The 22671-nt window shown below is 36.3% G+C and overlaps 1 protein-coding gene across 8 annotated transcripts in view; it reads right to left on the minus strand.

The window, feature by feature from the left end:
- Positions 1-22671, minus strand: part of PRORP (protein only RNase P catalytic subunit) — a 159759-nt gene that overhangs the window by 76685 nt on the left and 60403 nt on the right. For all 8 annotated transcript variants that reach the window (XR_013162201.1, XR_013162203.1, XR_013162200.1 and 5 more), the window contains exon 5: positions 414-521. Coding sequence is in view for 3 of the 8 variants with exons in the window: in XM_077126953.1 (XP_076983068.1) it covers positions 414-521 (108 nt within the window). In the remaining 5 variants the exon portion in view is untranslated. The remainder of the gene's footprint in view (positions 1-413; positions 522-22671) is intronic.

A 22671-nucleotide genomic window follows, 5' to 3' on the forward strand; every position in this document is an offset into this window, starting at 1 on the left:
CTAATCTTTCACTCGTATCTACCTTTTAAGAGTGATTTTATTGTCAGAGATAAAACCAGTGAATCCTGGATATCAGATGGTCACTGATATTGTGATTTTTGAGGAAAATCATAAATAGGAAGAATAAATATTTTTAAGGTGTTTCCCTACATAAATGTGCTTGGAATAAACAAATATATACACATATACACACATACACACAAAGGCAGATACATAATACGTATATCATAGGGAATTTTGTTTATAACATTGTTTTGTGGGGTTTTCCTGGGGGGGATGCATGGACTGGGAATCAAACCTGAGTCTTCCACATGGCAGGGGAGAATTCTATCACTGAACTACCTGTGTACCTCTTACCTCCCAAGAATAAATATTTCTAGAGAATTAGCATAGCAAATAAAACCTGTACTTACAACTTGAGATTCTCGAACTTTAGGAAACATTTTGGCAACATTAAGCCCATCAATGATAATATCAAAAGGAGGATGGTATTTTACAAAGTTCTGAAATCTCTGAAGTTCCTAAAAAAAGAAAAGTGAGACAAAACGTTAACAAGAACTTAGCAAGGACTGTATTATAAACACACTCATATGTTATTCATACCTTTCAAATACACATACACCTACATACAAATGATATTCTCAAAATTAAATCTGAAAATGCCAGGCTAATTTAACTGTATATAATTATCTCATATACCTTTCAACTGTACAGCACTTTATATTTCACAAAGTATTTTCACATTCTCTCATTTGATCTGTAATTAGCCTATCTAGAATGCTAAATTGACCCATATGACAGTCGTGATTAGAATGAAATGTCAAAATCTCTATATCCGTCTGAAGTCAAGGTGTGCCAGTCTATCAATGCAACTGTATTGACAGAACAAGATTCTATCATTGTAGCTCCTCTTTGGTCATCAAAGGTATCTTTTTGTTTGCTGGTAGTTGTTTTGAAGAGTTGAAAATTCATTCAATCATTCATTCAACAAATATTTGTTGAGGACCTACCATGTGGCAAGGGCTTATTGTACGTTCTAAGGATATAGCAATTACCAAAGAGACAGGAAATTCTGACTTAATGTAGCTTGCATTTCAGTGGGAGAACACACAAAACAGACCAAATAAATAAGTTATATTAAATCTGATGAGTCTTCTTGAGGAAAAAAAAGGAGGGAGTGAAGAGATATCATGAAGTCCTAGTCTTCTTGCCTGGCTTCAGCAACAATTCTTGGATCTTCCAGAATGCCAAGGACGTGATAATAGATTTGGTTTCAAAACCACAGAACAAAACAATTAAATTCACAGTGACTGAAGCCTGAATGCTCCTTAGGAGATCAAACCCAGTTTCAGAATCAGCCTTTCCTTTGGATGCAAAAATACTTAGCAGCAGCACACAGAAGAAACCATATACATATATGTCAAGATCTCAAATCAATATCTTAATTCAAGCCTTTGAGAAGAACCAATTTGCTGGTATTGCTACTGGGGAAGAACTGGCTAAACAGGCATTCCAGGATCAAGAATTCAGATATGGTTTCAGAACTGAAGAGCAAGACACCAAAAGTGGAACATAGGGGAACCCATGAATTCCTTGGCAGGGGCACCAAATCAGAAAGCGCTGACTGTTCAGCAGCACCAAAATGACCATTTGACTGTCCCAAGAATATCCCATCATTTTCCTCCCTCCAACTTTTTCAGCATCAGTCAAAATTCTTGTCTTCTATTCTACACATCCTTTGTTCCTTTGGATCCCTTTGGGGGCTATGCAAGCCAGGCACCAGGTGTCATGATGGTCCAGCCCACCCAGACCGTGCAGGGGGTAGAGAACTCTCACCCACCTTTGAAACGAATAAATCAATTGCCAATAGCACTGCCTCCAGAAAGGGGGTTCTTAGATAGTCAGACTCATTTCTGTCCTCAGTACCAAGGAAAATGCTAGGATCACAATGAACACACTTGCCTGGAAGTACTACAGTCAAAGAACTATTTGCAGCATAAACTTGATGATAAAAAAACAATAAAGGGACTTCCGGAGAAGATGGCGGGGATTTCCGGAGAAGATGGCGGCTTAGTAAGATGCGCGGGTCTTAGTTCCTCCTCCAGAACAGCAACTAAAGAAACAGAAACAATACGAAACAGCTCCCGGAGCCACGACAGAGACCAAAAAGACAGCGTACCCCATTCTGGAATGGCTGAACGGGCAGGGAGAATCTGCTGCGGTGAGATACCCGAGGGGCACGCGTCTTCCCGGTCGGGGCGGCTGGCGACTGGGGTCCCCTCCACACACGTGGCTCCCCGGTCTGACTGGGAACGTTGGATAGCGGGGCCCTCCCGCCACGCTTGGCATCTCGGGCCAGCTGGGCAATTTGGACCAGCACTCCCCCAAGCCGTGGCGGCCGGCGACCCCCCCTCCACGCGCAGTTTCCCGGGCCGACTGCGAGATTCAGATTGGCAAGTTAAAGGAGCCACAGCATCTTTTACTGGTGGGACCCGCAGACAGACGAGCACCACGAGCACCACCTACTGGTCAGGAAAAGAAAAACAGAGCCCAGAGATTTCACAGAAAAACCTTTCAACCAGCCGGGTCCCACACCCAGGGAAATCTGATCAAATGCCCAGACACCAGCAGAAAATAATGGATGACGCTCGGAAAACTGAAGATATGGCCCAGTCAAAGGAACAAACCAATAGTTCAAATGAGATACAGGAGCTGAGACAACTAATGCTGAATATACGAACAGAAATGGAAAAACTCTTCAAAAACCAAATCAATAAATTGAGGGAGGACATGAAGAAGACATGGGCTGAACAAAAAGAAGAAATAGAAAATCTGAAAAAACAAATCACAGAACTTACGGGAGTGAAGGACAAAGAAGAAAAAATGGAAAAACAATGGATACCTACAATGGTAGATCTAAAGAGACAGAAGCTACAATTAGTGAACTGGAGGATGGAACATCTGAATTCCAAAAAGAAACAGAAACTATAGGGAAAAGAATGGAAAAACTTGAGCAGGGGATCAGGGAACTGAATGACAATATGAAGCGCACAAATATACGTGTTGTGGGTGTCCCAGAAGGAGAAGAGAAGGGAAAAGGAGGAGAAAAACTAATGGAAGAAATTATCACTGAAAATTTCCCAACTCTTATGAAAGACCTAAATTTACAAATCCAAGAAGTGCAGTGCACCCCGAAGAGAACAGACCCAAATAGGCGTTCTCCAAGACACTTACTAGTTAGAATGTCAGAGGTCAAAGAGAAAGAGAGGATCTTGAAAGCAGCAAGAGAAAAACAATCTGTCACATACAAGGGAAACCCAATAAGACTATGTGTAGATTTCTCAGCAGAAACCATGGAAGCTAGAAGACAGTGGGATGATATATTTAAGTTACTAAAAGAGAAAAACTGCCAACCAAGACTTCTATATCCAGCAAAATTGTCCTTCAAAAATGAAGGAGAAATTAAAACATTTATAGACAAAAAGTCACTGAGAGAATTTGTGACCAAGAGACCAGCTCTGCAAGAAATACTAAAGGGAGCACTGGAGTCAGATACCAAAAGACAGAAGAGAGAGGTATGGAGTAAAGTGTAGAAAGAAGGAAAATCAGATATGATATATATAATACAAAGCCAAAATGGTAGAGGAAAATATTATCCAAACAGTAATAACACTAAAAGTTAATGGACTGAATTTCCCAATCAAAAGACATAGACTGGCAGAATGGATTACGACCCAGCAATACCACTGCTAGGTATCTACTCAAAGGACTTAAGGGCAAAGACACACACGGACATTTGCACACCAGTGTTTATAGCAGCATTATCTACAATTGCAAAGAGATGGAAACAGCCAAAATGTCCATCAACAGACAAGTGGCTAAACAAACTGTGGCGTATACCTACGATGGAATATTATGCAGCTTTAAGACAGAATAAACTTATGAAGCATGTAATAACATGGATGGACCTAGAGAACATTATGCTGAGTGAGTCTAGCCAAAAACTAAAGGACAAATACTGTATGGTCCCACTGATGTGAACCGACATTCGAGAATCAGCTTGGAATATATCACTGGTAACAGAGACCAGCAGGAGTTAGAAACAGGGTAAGATAATGGGTAATTGGAGCTGAAGGGATACAGACTGTGCAACAGGACTAGATACAAAAACTCAAAAATGGACAGCACAATAATACCTAAGTGTAATGTAACTATGTTGGAACACTGAATGAAGCTGCACCTGAAATATAGCTTTTTGTTTGTTTGTTTGTTTGTTTGTATCTTTTGTTTTTGTTTTTTTCTTTTTCCTTTTTATATATATATATTTTTATTAGTATTATTATTTTAATTCTCTTCTCTATAGTAACATTCTATATCTTTTTCTGCTGTTTTGCTAGTTCTTTTCCTAAATCGATGCAAATGTACTAAGAAATGATGATCATACATCTATGTGATGATACTAAGAATTACTGAGTGCATGTGTAGAATGGAATGATTTCTAAATGTTGTGTTAATTTCTTTTCTTTTTTTTGATTAATTAAAAAATTAAAAAACAATAAAGGACCTAAGTCCACAAGATATAACTTTATGCAATGGTGGGATATGTGGTGCCAAGCTCTGATTGCAGAGTAAGAACCTCCTGAAGGGACCCTTTGACATCTAGGAGCCACTGAAACAGATCTGCAGTGGCATCTGGCACAGACAGCTGAAGGGCAATCTCTTCTATCTGACCAGCTGCACCAGCAATATCTAGTATCCTTGTCAAAAATCATTTGGCCATAGATGTATGGGTTTACTTCCATATTGTTTCTTACATGCAGCACAGATTTGAGTTTTGCTTTATGAATTAATTTGAAATTCTTTTTTTTAATAGGCAAGTTAATCCCACTCACATTTATTAAAAAAAAAAAAAATCACAGGATATAGTAAAGTAGTCCTTACAGGGAAATGTATAGCTTTAAAGGCTTATATGAAAAGAAGAAAGGTCTAAAATTAATTATCTAAATTTCATTTCAAAAGCTAGAAAAAAACAGTGAAATAGAATTGCAAATCCAAAATTGGAGTCCAGAAAAAAACCCACACATCTACAGTCAATAGATTTTCATCAAGGGTGCCAATCCATTCAATGGGGAAAATTAGTCATTGTCAACGAAAATTGCAGAGGAAACTGGATTTCCACATGGAAAAGCATAAAGTTGGACTCCTGCCTCACATCATGCACAAAAAATTAACTCAAAAGATCAATGACCTAACTATAAAAGCTAAAGCCATAAACCCACAGAATAAAACACAGGAGAAAATCTTCATGACCTTGACTTTGGCATTGGATTCTTAGATATGATACCAAAAGCATAAATAACAACAACAAAAAAAGAATAGATAAGTTGAATTCATAAAAATTTAAAACTTTTGTGTATCACAGGAAATGAGGAAAGACAACTGATAGAATGAGAAGAAATTTTTGGAAATTATGTATCTTATATGGGTTTAACATCCAAAATACATAAAGAACTTCAACTCAACAACAAAAAGACAAACCACCCAATTAAAGAATGAGCAAAGGATTTTCATACATCTATCTCCAAAGAAAATATACAAATGGTCAATAATCACAGCACGTGAAAAGACAGTCAACATCATTAACTATCAGGGAAATGCAAAATTAAAACCACAGTGAAATACCATTACACATCCACTAAAATGTCCAAAAAAAGACTGGCCATAACAGGTATGTAGAACAAACTAAAACTATCAAATGTTGCTGGTGGGAATGAAAAATGGCACAACCACTTCAGAAAACAATTTGGCAACTTCTTAGAAAGTTAACTATACGCTTACTATACAACTCAGGAATCCTATTTCCAGGTATTTACAGGATACATTTTGCAGAAGAGAAATGAAAACATACATCTACACAAAGTTTTATATGTGATGTTAATTGCAGCTTTATTCTAATTTCCCAAAACCAAAACTTTCCATTAATTGGTGAATGAATAAAAAAATATGTTTCCGTATAATGGAATCTGTTCAGCAATACAAAGGAAAGAACTACTGATACACAAAAAACATGGGTAAATCTCAAAAGCATTATGCTAGAAGAAAAAAGTTAGACATAAAAGGCTACTTACATACATTACATGCTGTATGATCCCATTTATATGAAAACCTAAAAAGGAAAAACCAGAGTGGCACAAAGCAGCCTGATGAATCCAGGGAGTGGGAAGAGGGAACTGGCTGCAATAGAACATAAGGGAACTTTCCAAGGTAACGTAAATGTCCTATATCTTGATTATGGTAATTACATGACACACATTTGTCAAGACTTGAATTGCACATTGGCGAATTTTAATTTATATGAATTATACCTCAATAAAGCAATTAAAAAGCAAAAGAAAGAAACTCTAATACCAATACATAATATATTTCATTTCTAAAATAATCATTGATCCATATGTATGCTTTCATTTCTCTGTAGACTTCTTTAGCCTTTTTAGCTTTCCCAATACCAGCTGGGTAAGACCATCCTCCTTCCTTTTGCCTCAGCAAAACACTGTTTTAAAATTCTCTCTCAAATATATTTCCTACAAAAGATTTATTAAAAATACCAATTAATATTAAAATTAACCAAATATTAGTTAAAATGGGGATATTTTGACAAATGAAAAATTTTAAAACAATTTATATACAACAAAATGATCATTTCTCATTTCAGTCTATCTGAATGAGCCAAGAGAAACAAAACACATACATTAAATTTCTAAATTCAAGTTTTACTAATAATTAACATGGAAAATATTTCTCACTATATATCCGATTTATTATTTTATAATGCTGTTCCTACTACATTATATTCATAATACTACTGGCAAAGATGGACATTGTTAGGCACAAGGTCATTAAAGGATTCCACATGAGGCAGCGAGTTAATGCTCAAGCCGTTTATTGCTAGATTGACAGAGAACAACAGTAGAGCAGGCAGGTGGGAGTCAGCAAAACCTGCTAGTGAAAGAGAAAAGAAAAAAGGCTATAAAGGAAAAACCACGCCAAGAGGGGTGGGGGTAACATGTCACTGTAGGCATCACTGGACAATATCAAGCTGGTGCAGATCATGACTTCATGCTCATGGTTATCTGGTCTGGCCTCTGGAGGGTGGGGTGTTGGCACGTTTGTGCTCACTATCTTGCTGTCACATCAGGTCCTGTCAGAAGAGCTGTGAGGAAGAGAAACTGAAGGGGCCCCCGTGCCACAGAATACACTTTGTATGGTAAGTTTTATTTCCTAATACCTGACATTCCTGCCTTTTTATTTTAATAAAATTGACTGGAGTTGGGATTAGACTGGGTGGATGACTTAGCTTAGCTCGAAGCAATTTTTGAAGGGAGTAGGACTTTGTGTCCTCTTTTTGACTACTTCCTGCTGCCTGGGTGAAGTTGGAAGAAAAACTGCTTTGAGCCAGGCAGAGGTATCATTAATTTGGGCTGTGACAAGAGCAGGTTTTAAATTTTTGTTGTAGCAGAAGTACATTTTTAGAATTTTGCTGGTTAGTCACGGCTGCTATCGACCTGTGAACAAACTTAGAAATTGTAAGAAGCAGGGGTTTAGGAGAAAAATTAATAGGAGGATAATTAAAGAGGAATGAGTTGCTAGTAAGATTTAAGGGTCAAAGGGATGAGTTGATAAAATTAGTTGTTATTTTTGGAAAGTTTAGCATCTTCAAGTTTCAGAGCTTTTTTGGCATTGGAACAATTTGGAGGTCTTAAGTTTCTGAAAAAAAAATTTAATAAGTACAATAGATTTTTTTAGGATTTCTAGGAACATTGTTGGTCGGGATTTGCCATATTGTGGCAGTCTGTAATATCTGGCTGAAGTTTGCATAAGAGTAACCTCCAGAATAATCTCTCAAGTAGATCTGAAACCTTTTAGCCATTGAAACTCTATTTCCTCCCCCTTCTGGTCAGTTTTCTATGTTAGGGCCAGGCTTATCTTTGGAGCTTGTTTCACAGTGCCAGGGCCAGCCATGTTCTGCGATGCTAAGGTCAGTTGTATTTCACGCTGTTAGTTGCCAGGTTTATATTCCTGGAAATTATGTCCCATGTTGGGGGGAAGCTCAGAGTTTGACTTAGAGAGAGACCACATTTGAGCAACAGCAGAGATCTTCTGGAGATGGCTATTAGGCTCTAATTTTAAGTAGGCTTAGTTTACTATTATAGAAGTAAGTTTTATAAGGGCAAGTCTTAAAATTGAGGTCTTGGCTTCCTGGGGAATTCCTAATAATTTTATCTTTTCTAGTTCCTTAAGGGACTTTGCAGACACTTTTTCATTTTTTGCCCCCAAAACTCTGAAATGTTAGAGTATAAAATATTAACTTGTACAAAACATCAAGATTTTGTCCTTTTTTTTTTTATCTCACACAAATGTTAAAGCCTTAAAATAGAGACGATATTTTTTTACTCTATATATTGATTTATTTTGGATTCAACTATATCAATTTCATTACATTTTTAATTGGAGTTTGAGGGTCATAAAAAGAATAAAGTACCTCAGAATTTAATGATAATACTTAATCTTACAATTTGAGCTTTAATTCTTATAAATATTTTTCAATGAAGCTTTTTAAGAAATAAAAACATTAGACAGTTGTTTTATATTAAGAAATTATAGCAGAGGTTTTGTTTTATTACATTTTTACACTTTTACCAGTTGTGTTACTTAATGGATAAAATATATATATTTAACATTTTTTTAAAGTTGAGTATATATGTTTTTAGAGAAGTATGAGAGCAAAGCAGTGCAACTGATAATTCACTGTTTTTATGCTTTATAGCCTTTTTGAAATAATTAAAACAACGATTAATAACACCAAACCATTGCTTAACATTATACAGATTAGTATTAGGATATAACATTGATAGTGAGAATGCTGTTAAATTTTTAGGAATTTATGCAATGTTTAAATATATGAATATTTTACTTATTTAAATTTAATTACTAACAAAACAGAAAATTTTTTTACCCATTGTAATATATTTTAAACACTTTTTATGCAATAGGTTAAGCTATTTTAGAACTTTAGCACCTTATTTATACAAGGTGAAAAAAACAAATTATTTGTAACAGTTTTTTTCCTAAGAGTAAGAAGACTTGTTTCCTGAAATAAAGGATAATACCAGCATAAACATTAATAAGGATATTATTTTGATGTAAAATATTTTAGATGCAAAATTTGGATGACTAAGAAAAACTGGTTTTTAATACTTTATATTAAGAGCATACTAATAATTCATGTAAATAGAACACAGAGAAAATTTCAGTTTTATATGAATACTCGGCATAACACAAAAGCTTTTTTTTTTTTTTTAGAAATAAACAGACCTATTAAATTTTGGTTAGTACTGATTATGACAGACAGAATTCACTTTTATAAGCTCTTTTTATAACTTTTTACAATTATTTGATGACAGACTGAATTCATTTTCATAAAATTTTTATAATGTTTTGCAATTATTGAGAACTTATAATTAAAAATGACTATAACGAATAAAATTAATACCCTCCAACTTTTTTTATTCATTTAGAGCTTGTAATTTACACTGACTATAACAAAAAAATTTATTTAAAAAATTTTTCTTACCTTTTGTATTTATTTCACCTATAGGTTTTACTTATTTAAACCGTATATAATTAGAAATAAATTCAATAACACATTTATAAAGCTTTTGAACCTGTATACTTCCTTTCAATGATAGTATTTATAAAGGGAAGAAGAAGCAGAGATTTATAAAATAATGAAGGAAAGACATTTATGTTTGGGTTTAGAACATGGCTAGGCATTTACATAGTTTATACACAGAATATATAAATGACTATAGTATATTTCAAATTTTTTAGTTTAATTTAGCAAAAAAACAAATTTTTTTCTTAACAATATTTTTAAATGCTAAACAACGCCAGGAATGTGTTAATTTACAGAATTAAGTTATAGGGTTTTCTTATTTGTTTTATGTTTTTTTGTTTTTGCATGGGCAGGGATCAGGAATTGACCCCAGGTCCCCAGCGCGGCAGATGAGAACTCTGCCCTGAGCCACTGTGGCCCGCCAAGTTACAAGTTTTTAAAAACTGGTTCAGAGTTTTATTTCCTTAAGTGCTACTTTCTAATTCAAAGGTTACACTCATTTTTATGAGGACATTTAAAAAAATTTTTTTGCTTTTTAAAATTGTCAGCATTTTTCTTTGTTACCACTGTTTTATACAAAGCCTTAATAGGTGCATATACTTTTTGAATTTTTATTAATAAAACCAATCAACATACAATATGAACATTCTTTTTTTTGATCACATAGGTGTATATTCATCATCACGATCATTTCTTAGAACATTTGCATCAATTCAGAAAAAGAAATAAAAAGAAAACAAAAAAATTCGTACGTACCATAACACTTACCCCTCCCTTTCATTGATCACTAGCATTTCAATCACTAAATTTATTTTAACATTTCTTTCCCTTATTATTTATTTATTTTTAATCCATATGTTTTACTCATGCATCCATAAGGTAGACAAAAGAAGCATCAGATACAAGGTTTTCACAAATACATGGTCACATTCCAAAAGCTATATCATTATACAATAATCTTCAAGAAACATGGCTACTGGAACACAGCTCTACATTTTCAAGCAGTTTCCTTCAGTCTCTCTGTTGTTACACCTTTACTAAAAAGGCAATGTCTATTTAATGCATAAGATAACCTCTCAACTCTGGAATCTCTCAGCCATTGATACTTCATTTTGTCTCATTTCTCTCTTTCCCCATTTGGTCGAGAAGGTTTTCTCAATCCCTTGGTGGTGAGTCCCAGGTCATTCTAGGATTTCTGTCCCACGTTGCCAGGAAGGTCCACACCCCTAGGAGTCATGCTCCCCGTAGAAAGGGGAAGGGCAGTGAGTTTGCTTGTCGTGTTGGCTGAGAGAGAGAGGCCACATCTGAGCAACAAAAGAGGTTCTCTTCAGGGTGACTTTTAGGCCTAATTTTAAGTAGGCTTAGCCTATCCTTTGCAGGGTTAAGTTTCATAACAAACCCCAAGATGGGGGGCTCAGCCTATTACTTTGTTTGTCCCCACTGCTTGTGAGAATATTAAGAATTCTCCACTTGGGGAGGTTAATTTTCCCCCTTTCTCATCATTCCCCCAAAGGGACTTTGCAAATACTTTTTTATTCACTGTTCAAATCCTTCTGGGATTTATTGAGGCATCATTCTGGACAAACCTACAAAATCTCATGTCCTACTCAAGGTTCCAATTAAGGTGTTCAATTAAGCTGTCTACATAAGTTATATTAGGAAATGCACTAGTTGAAATATAAATTTTGTACCAAATAAACATTAATTTGCTTTAGGCTAACACATAAAGTAAAGTTTTAAAATATTAACTACCATCTATATTCAACACCCTGCAGTACTGACATTTCTTTGTTCTTCCTCATGCAAAAACATTTTTTAATTTGTACATTTAGTCACTACCATTAAACACTATACGCATTCCTAGATGATACCATCTCAATCTTTATTATATATTCTGATTTCACTTGTGCCCCTAGGCCTCCTCCCTCTTATCATTCTCACATTCAACTTCATTCAGGGTTCTAATATTACTACACTACAGTTAGGTAGTATTGTCCTATCCATTTATGAATTTTTACAATCAGTCCTGTTGCACAATCTGTATCCTTTCAGTTCCAATTACCCAATATCTACCCTGATGTAATATCTCCTGATGACCTCTGTTCTTAACTGAAATTATCCAAGTTCATTCATTAATGTTAGTTCTTATCAGTGAGACCATACAGGATTTGTCCTTTTGTTTCTGGCTAATCTCACTCAGCATAATATCCTTAAGGTCCATCACTTCATAACTTTATTCTGTCTTACAGCAGCATAATATTCCATTGCATGTATATAACACACTTATTTAGCCACTCGATCGCTGATGGACATTTTGGCTGTTTCCATCTCTTGGCAAATGTAAAAAATGCTGCTATAAACATGGGTGTGCAAAGGTCCGCTTGTATCATTGCCCTCATGTCCTCTGAGTAGATACCTAGCAATGGTATTGCCGGTTCATATGGTAATTCGATACTTAGCTTCCTGATGAACCGCCAAACTGCCTTCCACAGCGATTGTACCATCTGACATTCCCACCAACAGTGGATAAGTGTGCTTCTTTCTCCACATCTTCTCCAGCACTTGTCATTTTCTGTTTGATTGATAATGGCCATTCTGATGGGTATGAGATGATATCTCATTGTGGTTTTGATATGCATTTCCCTAACAGCCAGGGAAGTTGAGCATCTTTTCTTGTGCCTTTTGGCCATTTCTACTTCCTCTTCTGAGAATTGTCTGTTCAAGTCTTTGCCCATTTTTAATTGGGTTGTCTTTTTGTTGTTGAGTTGAACAATCACTTTATATATTCTGGATACTAGACCTTTCTCTGATATATCATTTCCAAATGTTGTCTTCCATTCTGTAGGCTGTCTTTTTACTTTCTTGACGAAGTTCTTTGATGCACAAAAGTGTTTAATTTTGAGGAGTTCCCATTTCTTTCTTTCTTTCTTTAATGCTCTTGCTTTGGGTGTAAGGTCTAGAAAACTGCCTCCTATTATAAAATTTATAAGATATTTCCCTACACTTTCTTCTAACAGTTTATGGTCTGAGATCTAATGTTTAGGTCTTTGATCCATTTGGAGTTAATTTTTGTATAGGGTGTGTGATATGGATCCTCTTTCATTTCTTTCCATGCGGATATCCAATTCTCTAGGCACCATTTATTGAAGAGACTGTTCTGTCCCAGGTGAGCTGGCTTGACTGCCTTATCAAAGAACAACTGTCCATAGATGAGAGGGTGTATATCTGAACACTCTATTCAATTCCATTGGTCAGTATATCTATCTTTATGCCAGTACCATGTTGTTTTGACCACTGTAGCTTCATAATATACCTTAAAGTCAGATAGCGTGAGCATTCTGATTTCATTTTTCTTTCTCAAGATACTTTTAGCTATTCGAGGCACTCTGCTCTTCCAGACAAATTTGGTTTTTGGTTTTTCTATTTCTGAAAAGTAAGTTTTTTGGATTTTAATTGGTATTGCATTGAATGTGTAAATCAGGTTAGGTAGAACTGACATCTTAACTATATTTAGTCTTCCAATCCATGAACACAGTATGCCCTTCCATTTATTTGGTCTTCTGTGATTTCTTTTAACAATTTCTTATAGTTTTCTCCATATAGGTCTTTTGTCTCTTTAGTTAAATTTATTCTTAAATATTTTATTATTTGGTTGCAATTTTAAATGGAATATTTTTCATGACTTCCCCCTCAGATTGTTCATTACTAGTGTATAGAAAACACTACAGATTTCTGAGTGTTGATCTTGTAACCTGCCACTTTGCTGTACTTACTAGCTCTAGTAGTTTTGCTGTGGATTTTTCAGGGTTCTTGACATATAGTATCACATCATCTGCAAACAGTGAGAGTTTTACATTTTCCTTTCCAACTTTGATGGCTTGGACTTCTTTTTCTTGTCTAATTGCTCTGGCTAGAACTTTCAACACAATGCTGAATAACAGTGGTGAGAGTGGACATCCTTGTCTTGTTCCTGATCTTAGCAGGAAAGTTTTCAGTTTTTCCTCATTGAGATTGACATTAGCTGTGGGTTTTTCAAATATTCCCTTTATTATGTTGAGGAAGTTCCCTTGTATTTCTATCCTTTGAAGTATTTTCAACAGGAAAGGATGTTGAAAATTTTCTTAAATGCCGTTCCTGCATCAATTATGATGATCATGTGGTTTTTCTGCTTTGATTTGTTGATATGGTGTACTACATTAATTGATTTTCTTATGCTGAACCATCCTTGCATACTTGGGATGAATCCTACTTGGTCATGGTGTATAATTCTTTTAATATACTGCTGGATTCGATTTGCAAGAATTTTGTTGAGGAGTTTTGCATCTATATTCATAAGAGAGACTGGTCTGTAGTTTTCTTTCTTTGTAATATCTTTGTCTGGCTTTGGTATGAGAGCGATACTGGCTTCATAGAATGAGTTAGGTAGCTTTCCCTCCTCTTCAATTTTTTTGAAGAGTTTGAGCAGGACTGGTACTAATTCTTTCTTGAATGTTTGGTAGAATTCACATGTGAAACCATCAAGTCCTGGACTTTTCTTTTTGGGGAGCTTCTTAATGACTATTCAGTTTCGTTACTTGTGATTGCTTTGTTGAGATCTATTTCTTCTCAAGTCAATGTTGGTTATTCATGCCTTTCTAGGAAGTTGTCCAGTTCATCTACATTATTGTATTTATTTGCATAAAGTTGTTCATAGTATCCTGTTATTACCTCCTTTATTTCTGTGGGGTCAGTGGTTATGTCTCCTCTTCCATTTCTGATCTTATTTATTTACGTCCTCTCTCTTCTTCTTTTTGTCAGTCTTGCTAAGGGCTCATCAATCTTATTGATTTTCTCATAGAACCAACTTCTGGTTTTATTGATTTTCTCAATTGTTTTCATGTTCTCAACTTCATTTATCTCTGCTCTAATCTTCATTATTTCTTTACTTTTGTTTGCTTTGGGGTTAGTTTGCTGTTCTTTCTCTGGTTCTTCCAAGTGAACAGTTAATTCCTTGATTTTTGCTCTTTCTTCTTTTTTGATATAGGCATTTAGGGCCATAAATTTCCTTGTTAGCACTGCCTTTGGTGCATCCCATAAATTTTGATATGTTGTGTTTTCATTTTCATTTGCCTTGAGATATTTACTTCATTTCTCTTGTAATTTTTTCCTTGGCCCACTGGTTGTTTAAGAGTGTGTTGTTGAGCCTCCACATATTTGTGTATTTTCTGGCACTCTGCCTATTATTGATTTCCAACTTCATTCCTTTATGATCTGAGAAAGTGTTTTGTATGATTTTGATCATTTTAAATTTAGTGAGACTTGCTTTGTGACCCAACATATGGTCTATCCTTGAGAATGATCCATGAGCACTTGCGAAAAAGGTACATTCCGCTTTTGTGGGGTGTAATGTTCTATAAATGTCTGTTAAGTCTAGCTCATTTATTGTATTATTCAAATTATCTGTTTCTTTATTGATCCTCTGTCTAGATGTTCTGTCCACTGATGAGAGTGGGGAATTGAAGTCTCCAACTATTATGGTAGATGTGTCTATTTCTCTTCTCAGTGTTTGCCTCATGCATTTTGGTGCATTCTGGTTCAGTGCATAAATATTTATGATTGGTATGTCTTCTTGTTGAATTGTGCTTTTTATTAATACATAGTGTCCTTCTTTGTTTCTTTTAACTGTTTTACATTTGAGGTCTAATTTGTTGGATATTAGCATAGCTACTCCTGCTCTTTTCTGATTGTTGTTTGCACGAAATATCTTTTCCCAACCTTTCACTTTCAACCTATGTTTATCCTTGGGTCTAAGATGTGTTTCCTGAAGACAGCATATAGATGGGTCCTGTTTTTTAATCCATTCTGCCACCCTATATCTTTTGATAGGGGAGTTTAATTCATTAACATTTAGTGTTATTACCGTACAGGCAGCACCTTCTTCTACCATTTTACCTTTTGGATTTTATATGTCATATCTAACTTTCTTTCTTTCTACCTTTACTGGTAGTCTTCATTTCTACACTCTTCTCCACAGCTCTCTCTCCTGTCTTTTTGTATCTGTCTCTAGTGCCCCCTTTACTTTTCTTTTCAGAGACGGTCTCTTCATCAGAAATTCTCTCAGTGATTTTTTTGTCTGAAAATGTTTTAATTTCTCCCTCATTTTTGAAGGACAATTTTGCTGGATATAGAATTCTTGGTAGGCAGTTTTTGTATTTTAGTAATTTAAATATATCATCCCACTGTCTTTTCACCTCCATGGTTTCTGCTGAGAAATTTACACATAGTCTTGTTGGGCTTCCCTTGTACGTGATGGGTTGTTTTTCTCTTGCTGCTTTCGAGTCTCTCTCTCTCTTTGGCACCTGACATTCTGATTAATAAATGTCTTGGAGTACGTCTATTTGGATCTATTCTCTTTGGGGTACGTTGCACTTCTTGGATCTGTAATTTTAAGTCTTGCATAAAAATTGGGAAATTTTCAGTGATAATTTCCTCCATTAGGTTTTCTCCTCCTTTTCTCTTCTCTTCTCCTTCTAGCACACTCAGCAGACGTATATGCATGTGCTTCATGTTGTCACTCAATTCCCTGAGCCCTGCTCATATTTTTCCATTCTTTTCCCTATATTTTCTTTTTCTTGTCAGATTTCAGATGTCCCATCCTCCAGTTCACTAATCCTATCTTCTGCCTCTTGAAATCTGACATTATAGGTTTCCACTGTTTTTTTTATCTCCTCTACTATCCTTTTCATTCCCATAAGTTCTGTGATTTGTTTTTTCAAATGTTTGATTTCTTCTTTTTGTTCATTCCTTGCCTTCTTTACATCATTCCTCAATTCACTGATTTGATTTCTGGTGAGGTTTTCCATGCCTGTTCCAACATTTGAATTGTTTCAACTCCTGTATTTAATTTGAATTTTGGTGTGTTCCTTTGGGTCATATCTTCTATTTTCCTGGTATGATTCGTTATTTTTTGCTCGCATCTAGGTGTTTAATTACCTTAATTAGTTTATTCCGGAGATTGTTTTCACTTTTACCTTGGATTTTCTTGCTGGATGACTTTGTTGCCCATCTGTTCTTTAACATTCAGTTCAGCTTATTCTAGACCTCTAGCTTAGGTTTTGTTTAACAGATTTAACAGAATTTTCCAGTTCTTGTTTTCTTGTTTCTTGCCCTGCCTGTATGGTGCTCTTTTCCCCCCTTAGGAGGGTCTACTTAGTTATTATAGACCCCAGGCAGATTTTCCTACCAAATTGGCCTCCTGTCAGGAAGAGTCACTTGCATCAGTTTTCCCTGAGAGTGAGGCCCAGTAGATTGAAAGACTTTTCTATGAAGCCTCTGGGCTCTCCGTTTCTCCTATCCTGCCCAGTAAGTGGTGCTTTTCTGCCTGCGGGTACCACCAGCATAAGGTGATACAGTACCTTTAACTTCAGCAAACTCTCCCTGCTGGAGGCATGGTAGAGACAGAGGAGAGGTTGTAGTCTGGTTTTAATCACTTTCCTTTTCCAGACTGTGGGGTCTGAACTCCTTGAGGGAGGAATTCCACCTGACCTGGGCCCCACCCCTCTCCTGGGGAAGGCACAGGCTCCAGACAAACACTCAAATAAGTTTAATTCTGCCTATGCCTGGGGCAGTGAAGCCCGAGAAATCTTGCAGCTGTATCCAAACAGCACTCAAGCCATAGAAACACAGCCACCAAAACGAAAAAGGGAAATCCTTTTCGGAGCAGGACCCCATTTCTCAGGTTTTGCCAATCAAGAGTTTAAGTTGGTATGTTGCTCTGTTTATCTCCAGGTCCTATGTGCACCCTCCTTTCCTTCAGAGCCCAGACCTTTTCAAATCCAAAAAAAAAAAAAACCTCTGTTTTGTTTTTTTCCCCTTCTTTCCATTAGGCCTGTCCCCTCTTGCGCCAGGACAAAAACCAGAGACCTCAGCTTTTACTCTAGGTTCAGCTGAGTTGGGGGCCTACTTTTAGTCATCAGAATTTGTTAATTAATTCCACAATTGGAGTTTGGTTGTGCTCAGTCCCTGCTGCTGGTAAAGTCCCTTTCCTTTTCCCTCTGGGAAGGAGCTTGTGGGGGAGGGGTGCGGCCATCTCGGCTTGGGGAACTCACGGTTCTGGGTGGTCTTGCAGCAGGTCCAGCTGGTCCAGACTGATGTACACTGTGTGTCCAGTCACTGATGTGGCCCCAGCAGTTGTTCTGTACTGTTCCTGGCTATTTGTTAGCTGCTCTGGAGGACAAACTAAATCCCACACCTCGCTAAGCTGCCATCTTGGCCCTCCTTCAATAGGTGTATATTTTAACTAGAATATAAACCCTTAGAAGCTAAGATTTATTTATGTCTTTTTATTTATGACAGACTGGAATTAGTAAAGTTACTATAACTTTAAATTCTTATACATATTGAGGTAACAAGTGGCTAAGTAAGAAAAGTTAGAATTTTTAAACTTCAGGGAAAGTTATAAAAAATCCATTTATATTTTTATTAAACTTAATTGATTTTTTAAATAGAATGTATTTGAAGAATTAGCATATTCTAAATTTTATTATATTTATATGTGTTATTATTATTATTAGGTACATTGCTCAGTTTATTTAACCTGTTAGGCTACTTTAAAAGGAATTTTGAGAATATACTTATAATATTAGTTTATTCATTAGTAAGTTTACTTAAATTTAAGGAGAACTTACTTAAGTAGAATAAAATTACATGTGCTTAACTGAAAGATTCATTATTTAATTTCTTCTATTGTTTTTATAACATTTTAAAATTATGAGGAACTTTAAAAGTACACTGACTATTAAGTTTTGGGAAATATACTGAGCTCACTGAATTTGTCTAAGTTTAAGTTTGGAAAACTTTTTAACTGGTTGTACAGACAGAAAGATATTAGGCTTTTAATATCTTTAAAGAATTTTCTTTGTTAAGAATTGTTAAGAATTTTCTTACTAATTTGCTGTTACTGTCCAGAGGTACAAGATTATACATTGAAAACGCATACAGACATAAGTTGGAAATTTATTATTAGAAAAGAAAAACAGAAACACAGTAATATTTTTGAGAGGGATAAAAAAAGGATTGAATATGCCATCTCATCCCATCCTCATTTTTTTGTAAAAATGGGATGAAATAACACATTTTATTACTTATAGTCATATTTTTATTTTGAATTATAGTGAGGTCAGATTATATTATAGAAATAAAACCGTTTTATAGATGCATAACCAAAATGCTTTTAATTGTTAATATAGCCTAAAGGTTCTCCTTTTTAAAAGAATTTCTGTAATTAGTAACCAGTTATGAACATTTGACTAATATAAATGTAGGACCATTCCAATTAATAATTAGATTGAACGCATTAGCTAACAAACAGGCATTAAATATTTAACATACCAAAATATATTAGTTAACAATTAACAGAGATGAATGCTTATGTGACAGAATAGCACAGAGGAATAAAGTTGTTAAGTTTGGGAGGAGGAACTTTCAGACCAATTGAGGGTACCATGTTGTGGGGCAACATTTTTGTTGGTTTAAAGGGTACTGTGGCCAAGCCAAACTGCAGAGAAAAATAAGTTTTTTGCTTGTTTGTTCTGTTTTACTTTCTTTTTTAATTAGAGTTTACTGAGATTATAAAGTAAACATCCAAGAGGAGTACAATCAGGAATTGTTAGGGTGTTAATATGATTATTTCTAACTTTTAATATGGAGGGGGAGGCTTGCTACACACTTGGGATTTTGCATGCAGGAGGCTTATGGAGGTCTGCTCATGGAGTCTTATGTTTAACTGCTCCTTTCAAGGCTGATGGTTACCAGCTCCACTGAAGGCTTACAGTCTCCCTGGGGACTTGTGTCTGGTACGCGCTGACTCTTGCTGGGGCCCTATGGACAGGAGGCTTACAGAAGTTACCAGCTCTGTTGGTGGCTTATGGGCCAGTGTAGTATTAAGTGAGGCTAATTTATCCAGATCCAAGATCCAATCGTAACAACAAAGCAGGCGTCCCCAGTTTGTTGCAGGGGATTAGGAAAGTGTGCAGTCTTTCATTCAGGGCATCCCCCAAGTTATTTTTTCACTATTACACAGGAAAACGCTCACAGAGCTGGAGAGTTTAGACTGAGCTTGGGCTTTAGGCCAGGGGCACTGGGCGGCCCATGGTGTCACCAGTACACTGAACAAAATTCTCACAGGGGGTCTGGGCAGAAAGGCATCACTTACCCAGGGTCGAACCAGTTGTAGTTGTTTGAATGCCATGGATGTGAGCTGGCATTACATTAAGATGGTCTGAGCTGGAAACTCAAGCCATCAATCACATGAAACCACAGCAACCGTGCTGGTTCGGTGGAAAGAGTGACTGGAAGGTGGTCACATAGCCCCAAGGGGCCAGAAAGCTAAGCCTTTAGTCAGACCTTTGTCCAGGGTTTCAGCACCATTTATGTTAGGCACAGGGTCGTTAAAGGATTCCACATGAGACAGCGAGTTAAAGCTAGAGAGAAATAGATTGACAGAGCGCAAAGGTAGAGCAGGCAGGTAGGAGCCAGCAAAACCTGCTAGTGAAAGAGAAAGGAAAAACGGCTCCAACTGTCTTTCTGACAGCTTGTGGTTTTAAAGGAAAAACTGTGCCAAGAGGGGTGGGGGTGACATGTCGCTGCAGACATCACCAGGCAATATCAGGCTGGTGCAGATCATGACTTTATGCTCATGGTTAGCTGGACTAGCCTCTGGCGGGTGGGGTGCTGGCACGTTTGTGCTCAGGTCCTGTCAGAAGAGCTGCTGAGGGAGAGAAACTGAAGGGGCCCCCATGCCACAGAATTCACTTTGTATGTTAAGTTTTATTTTCTGATACCTGTGAGATATATGTAAAAGTCAAAAGTTAAACTACATAATGTATAAAATCCCCTTCGAGTCCTGAAACTCTGTGATGTTAACAAGACTTGGAAATCCCTTAAAATTACAGAATGGAAAAGGGTGTACTTGACATGTTTTATGTGAAAGATGAGTTTCAAGCACTTCTATACAATGAACAAGATGTGTAATAAAACCCCTATCCAAATATTATTCTCCTGATCTCTGATTTTTTAATACAGAGACAGAAACTCCATGAGGTAGGTTCTTTGTATAAAATAAAGCACAATTATTTCTCTCTAAGGCCACTGTTAAGATTGTACTTGATTGTCAATTGGCTAATAATATGGGGTATGAAAATCCACCACCACTAAAACTCTACTTACTTCTAGTTTGCCCCCAAGACACTTTTTAATTTAAACACTCAAAAGCCACAGGGTACTGTTTACAATGGATGGAGGTGGCTTAAGGGTACATCAAAGGAGGAAGAGAATGGGGAACTGTGGTATATACATTCAATGGACTACTGAGTGGCTACAGAAGAAATGAAGTTATGAGATATGCAGCTAGGTGAATGAATCTTAAGGACAATATTTGAGTTAAAATGTCAGAAACAAAAAGACATATGCTATCATGTCTCACTCACATGGACGAACTATAATATACAAACTCAGAGAATTGAAATCAAGAGTATAGGTTATCAATATATTATACCGTATACTATAAAGGTTCCTAGATTGTAAACTCTTACAGCAATCACATCTATTCTGGAGTTGTAATTGTTTTTTCCCTAAGTTCCAAGATGCTAAGCTATTTGTGTATAACCTGGTTGTTCCCTGGATCTTCAGGTATCTGTGTGACACCTAAGACTCAGAGTTAGAGCCATGAAGTTATTAAAGTCAGCATTACCCCCAAACAGCAACTGTTAAAAAAACTGAAAAAGTGATCAGACTTCAAGTAGAGATATGAATGAAACAGCAACTGTTAAAAAAACTGAAAAAGTGGTCAGACTTCAAGTAGAGATATGAATGAAGCTGATCTGGACAGGACCAAGGTAAATCAGAAAACAGGGTAAAGTTGGAGATGATCTATATTTTAAAACTCCAAATTCTGTGTGAGACCAAAGAAAGAGATGTTTATTTGGTTCAAAATGTACATTTTTGGTAGTATATTACCTAATTTAACTTATACGGTCAATTTATTCAAACACTGTAATTGTATGGAATCTTGGATAGGGAATGAGATCTTGTTAGTTTGGTCAGGTTAGTGTGATGCCATGATAAATCCCAGAGTACTTTAGGCAGAGAACAAGAAAGTATTTACAAAGTCTTCTTGGGAGACTGGGGAGAAAGGAGGAAATATTCAACTTCCCCATCTGGGGAATTCCTAATATTCTTGCAAGCAGTGGGGATAACCAATTCAATAGGCTGAACCCTCGATCTTGGGGCTTGCCCCTATGAAATTTATTCCTGCAAATAGCTAAGCCTATTTATAATTATGTCTAAGAGTCAGCCCCAGAGAACTCCTTTTATTGTTCAGATGTGGCTCTCTCTCTCTAAGACAACCTGGCAGGTGAACTCACTGCCCTCCCCGCTACATAGGACATGACTTCCAGAGGTGTAAATCTCTCTGGCAACATGGGACATGACTCCTGGGGATGAGTCGGGACCCAGCATCACGGGATTGAGAAAGCCTTCTTGACCAAAAGGGGATGAGAGAAATTAGATGAAATAAAGTTTCAGGGACTGAGAGATTTCAAACAGTCAAGAGGTTATCCTGGAGGTTATTCTTATGCATTATACAGATATTCCTTTTTAGTTTATGGTGTACTGGTGTGGCTAGAGGGAAGTATCTGATGATCTGAAGTATCATCAGAAGTATCTGATGTTGAAATTATTCCATAGGCTTGATTCTTGAAGAGGACTGTATAACTATATAGCTTTTACAACATGACCATGTGATTATGAAAATTTTGTGTTTGATACTCCCTTTATTCACGGTATGGACAGATGAGTAAAAAAAAAAAAGAATAAATAATGTCGGAGATAAGATGTTAAAAAAAATTGGGCAGCTTACAATACTAGCAGTAATGACAGGGAGGGTAAGGGGTATAGGTTGGATATATGGGTTTTTTCTTTTGTCTTTTTATCTCTTTTTCTGGAGTGATGCAAATGTTCAA

Source organism: Tamandua tetradactyla, chromosome 14 (assembly GCF_023851605.1).
Source record: "Tamandua tetradactyla isolate mTamTet1 chromosome 14, mTamTet1.pri, whole genome shotgun sequence".
NCBI classification, from domain to species: Eukaryota; Metazoa; Chordata; class Mammalia; order Pilosa; family Myrmecophagidae; genus Tamandua; species Tamandua tetradactyla.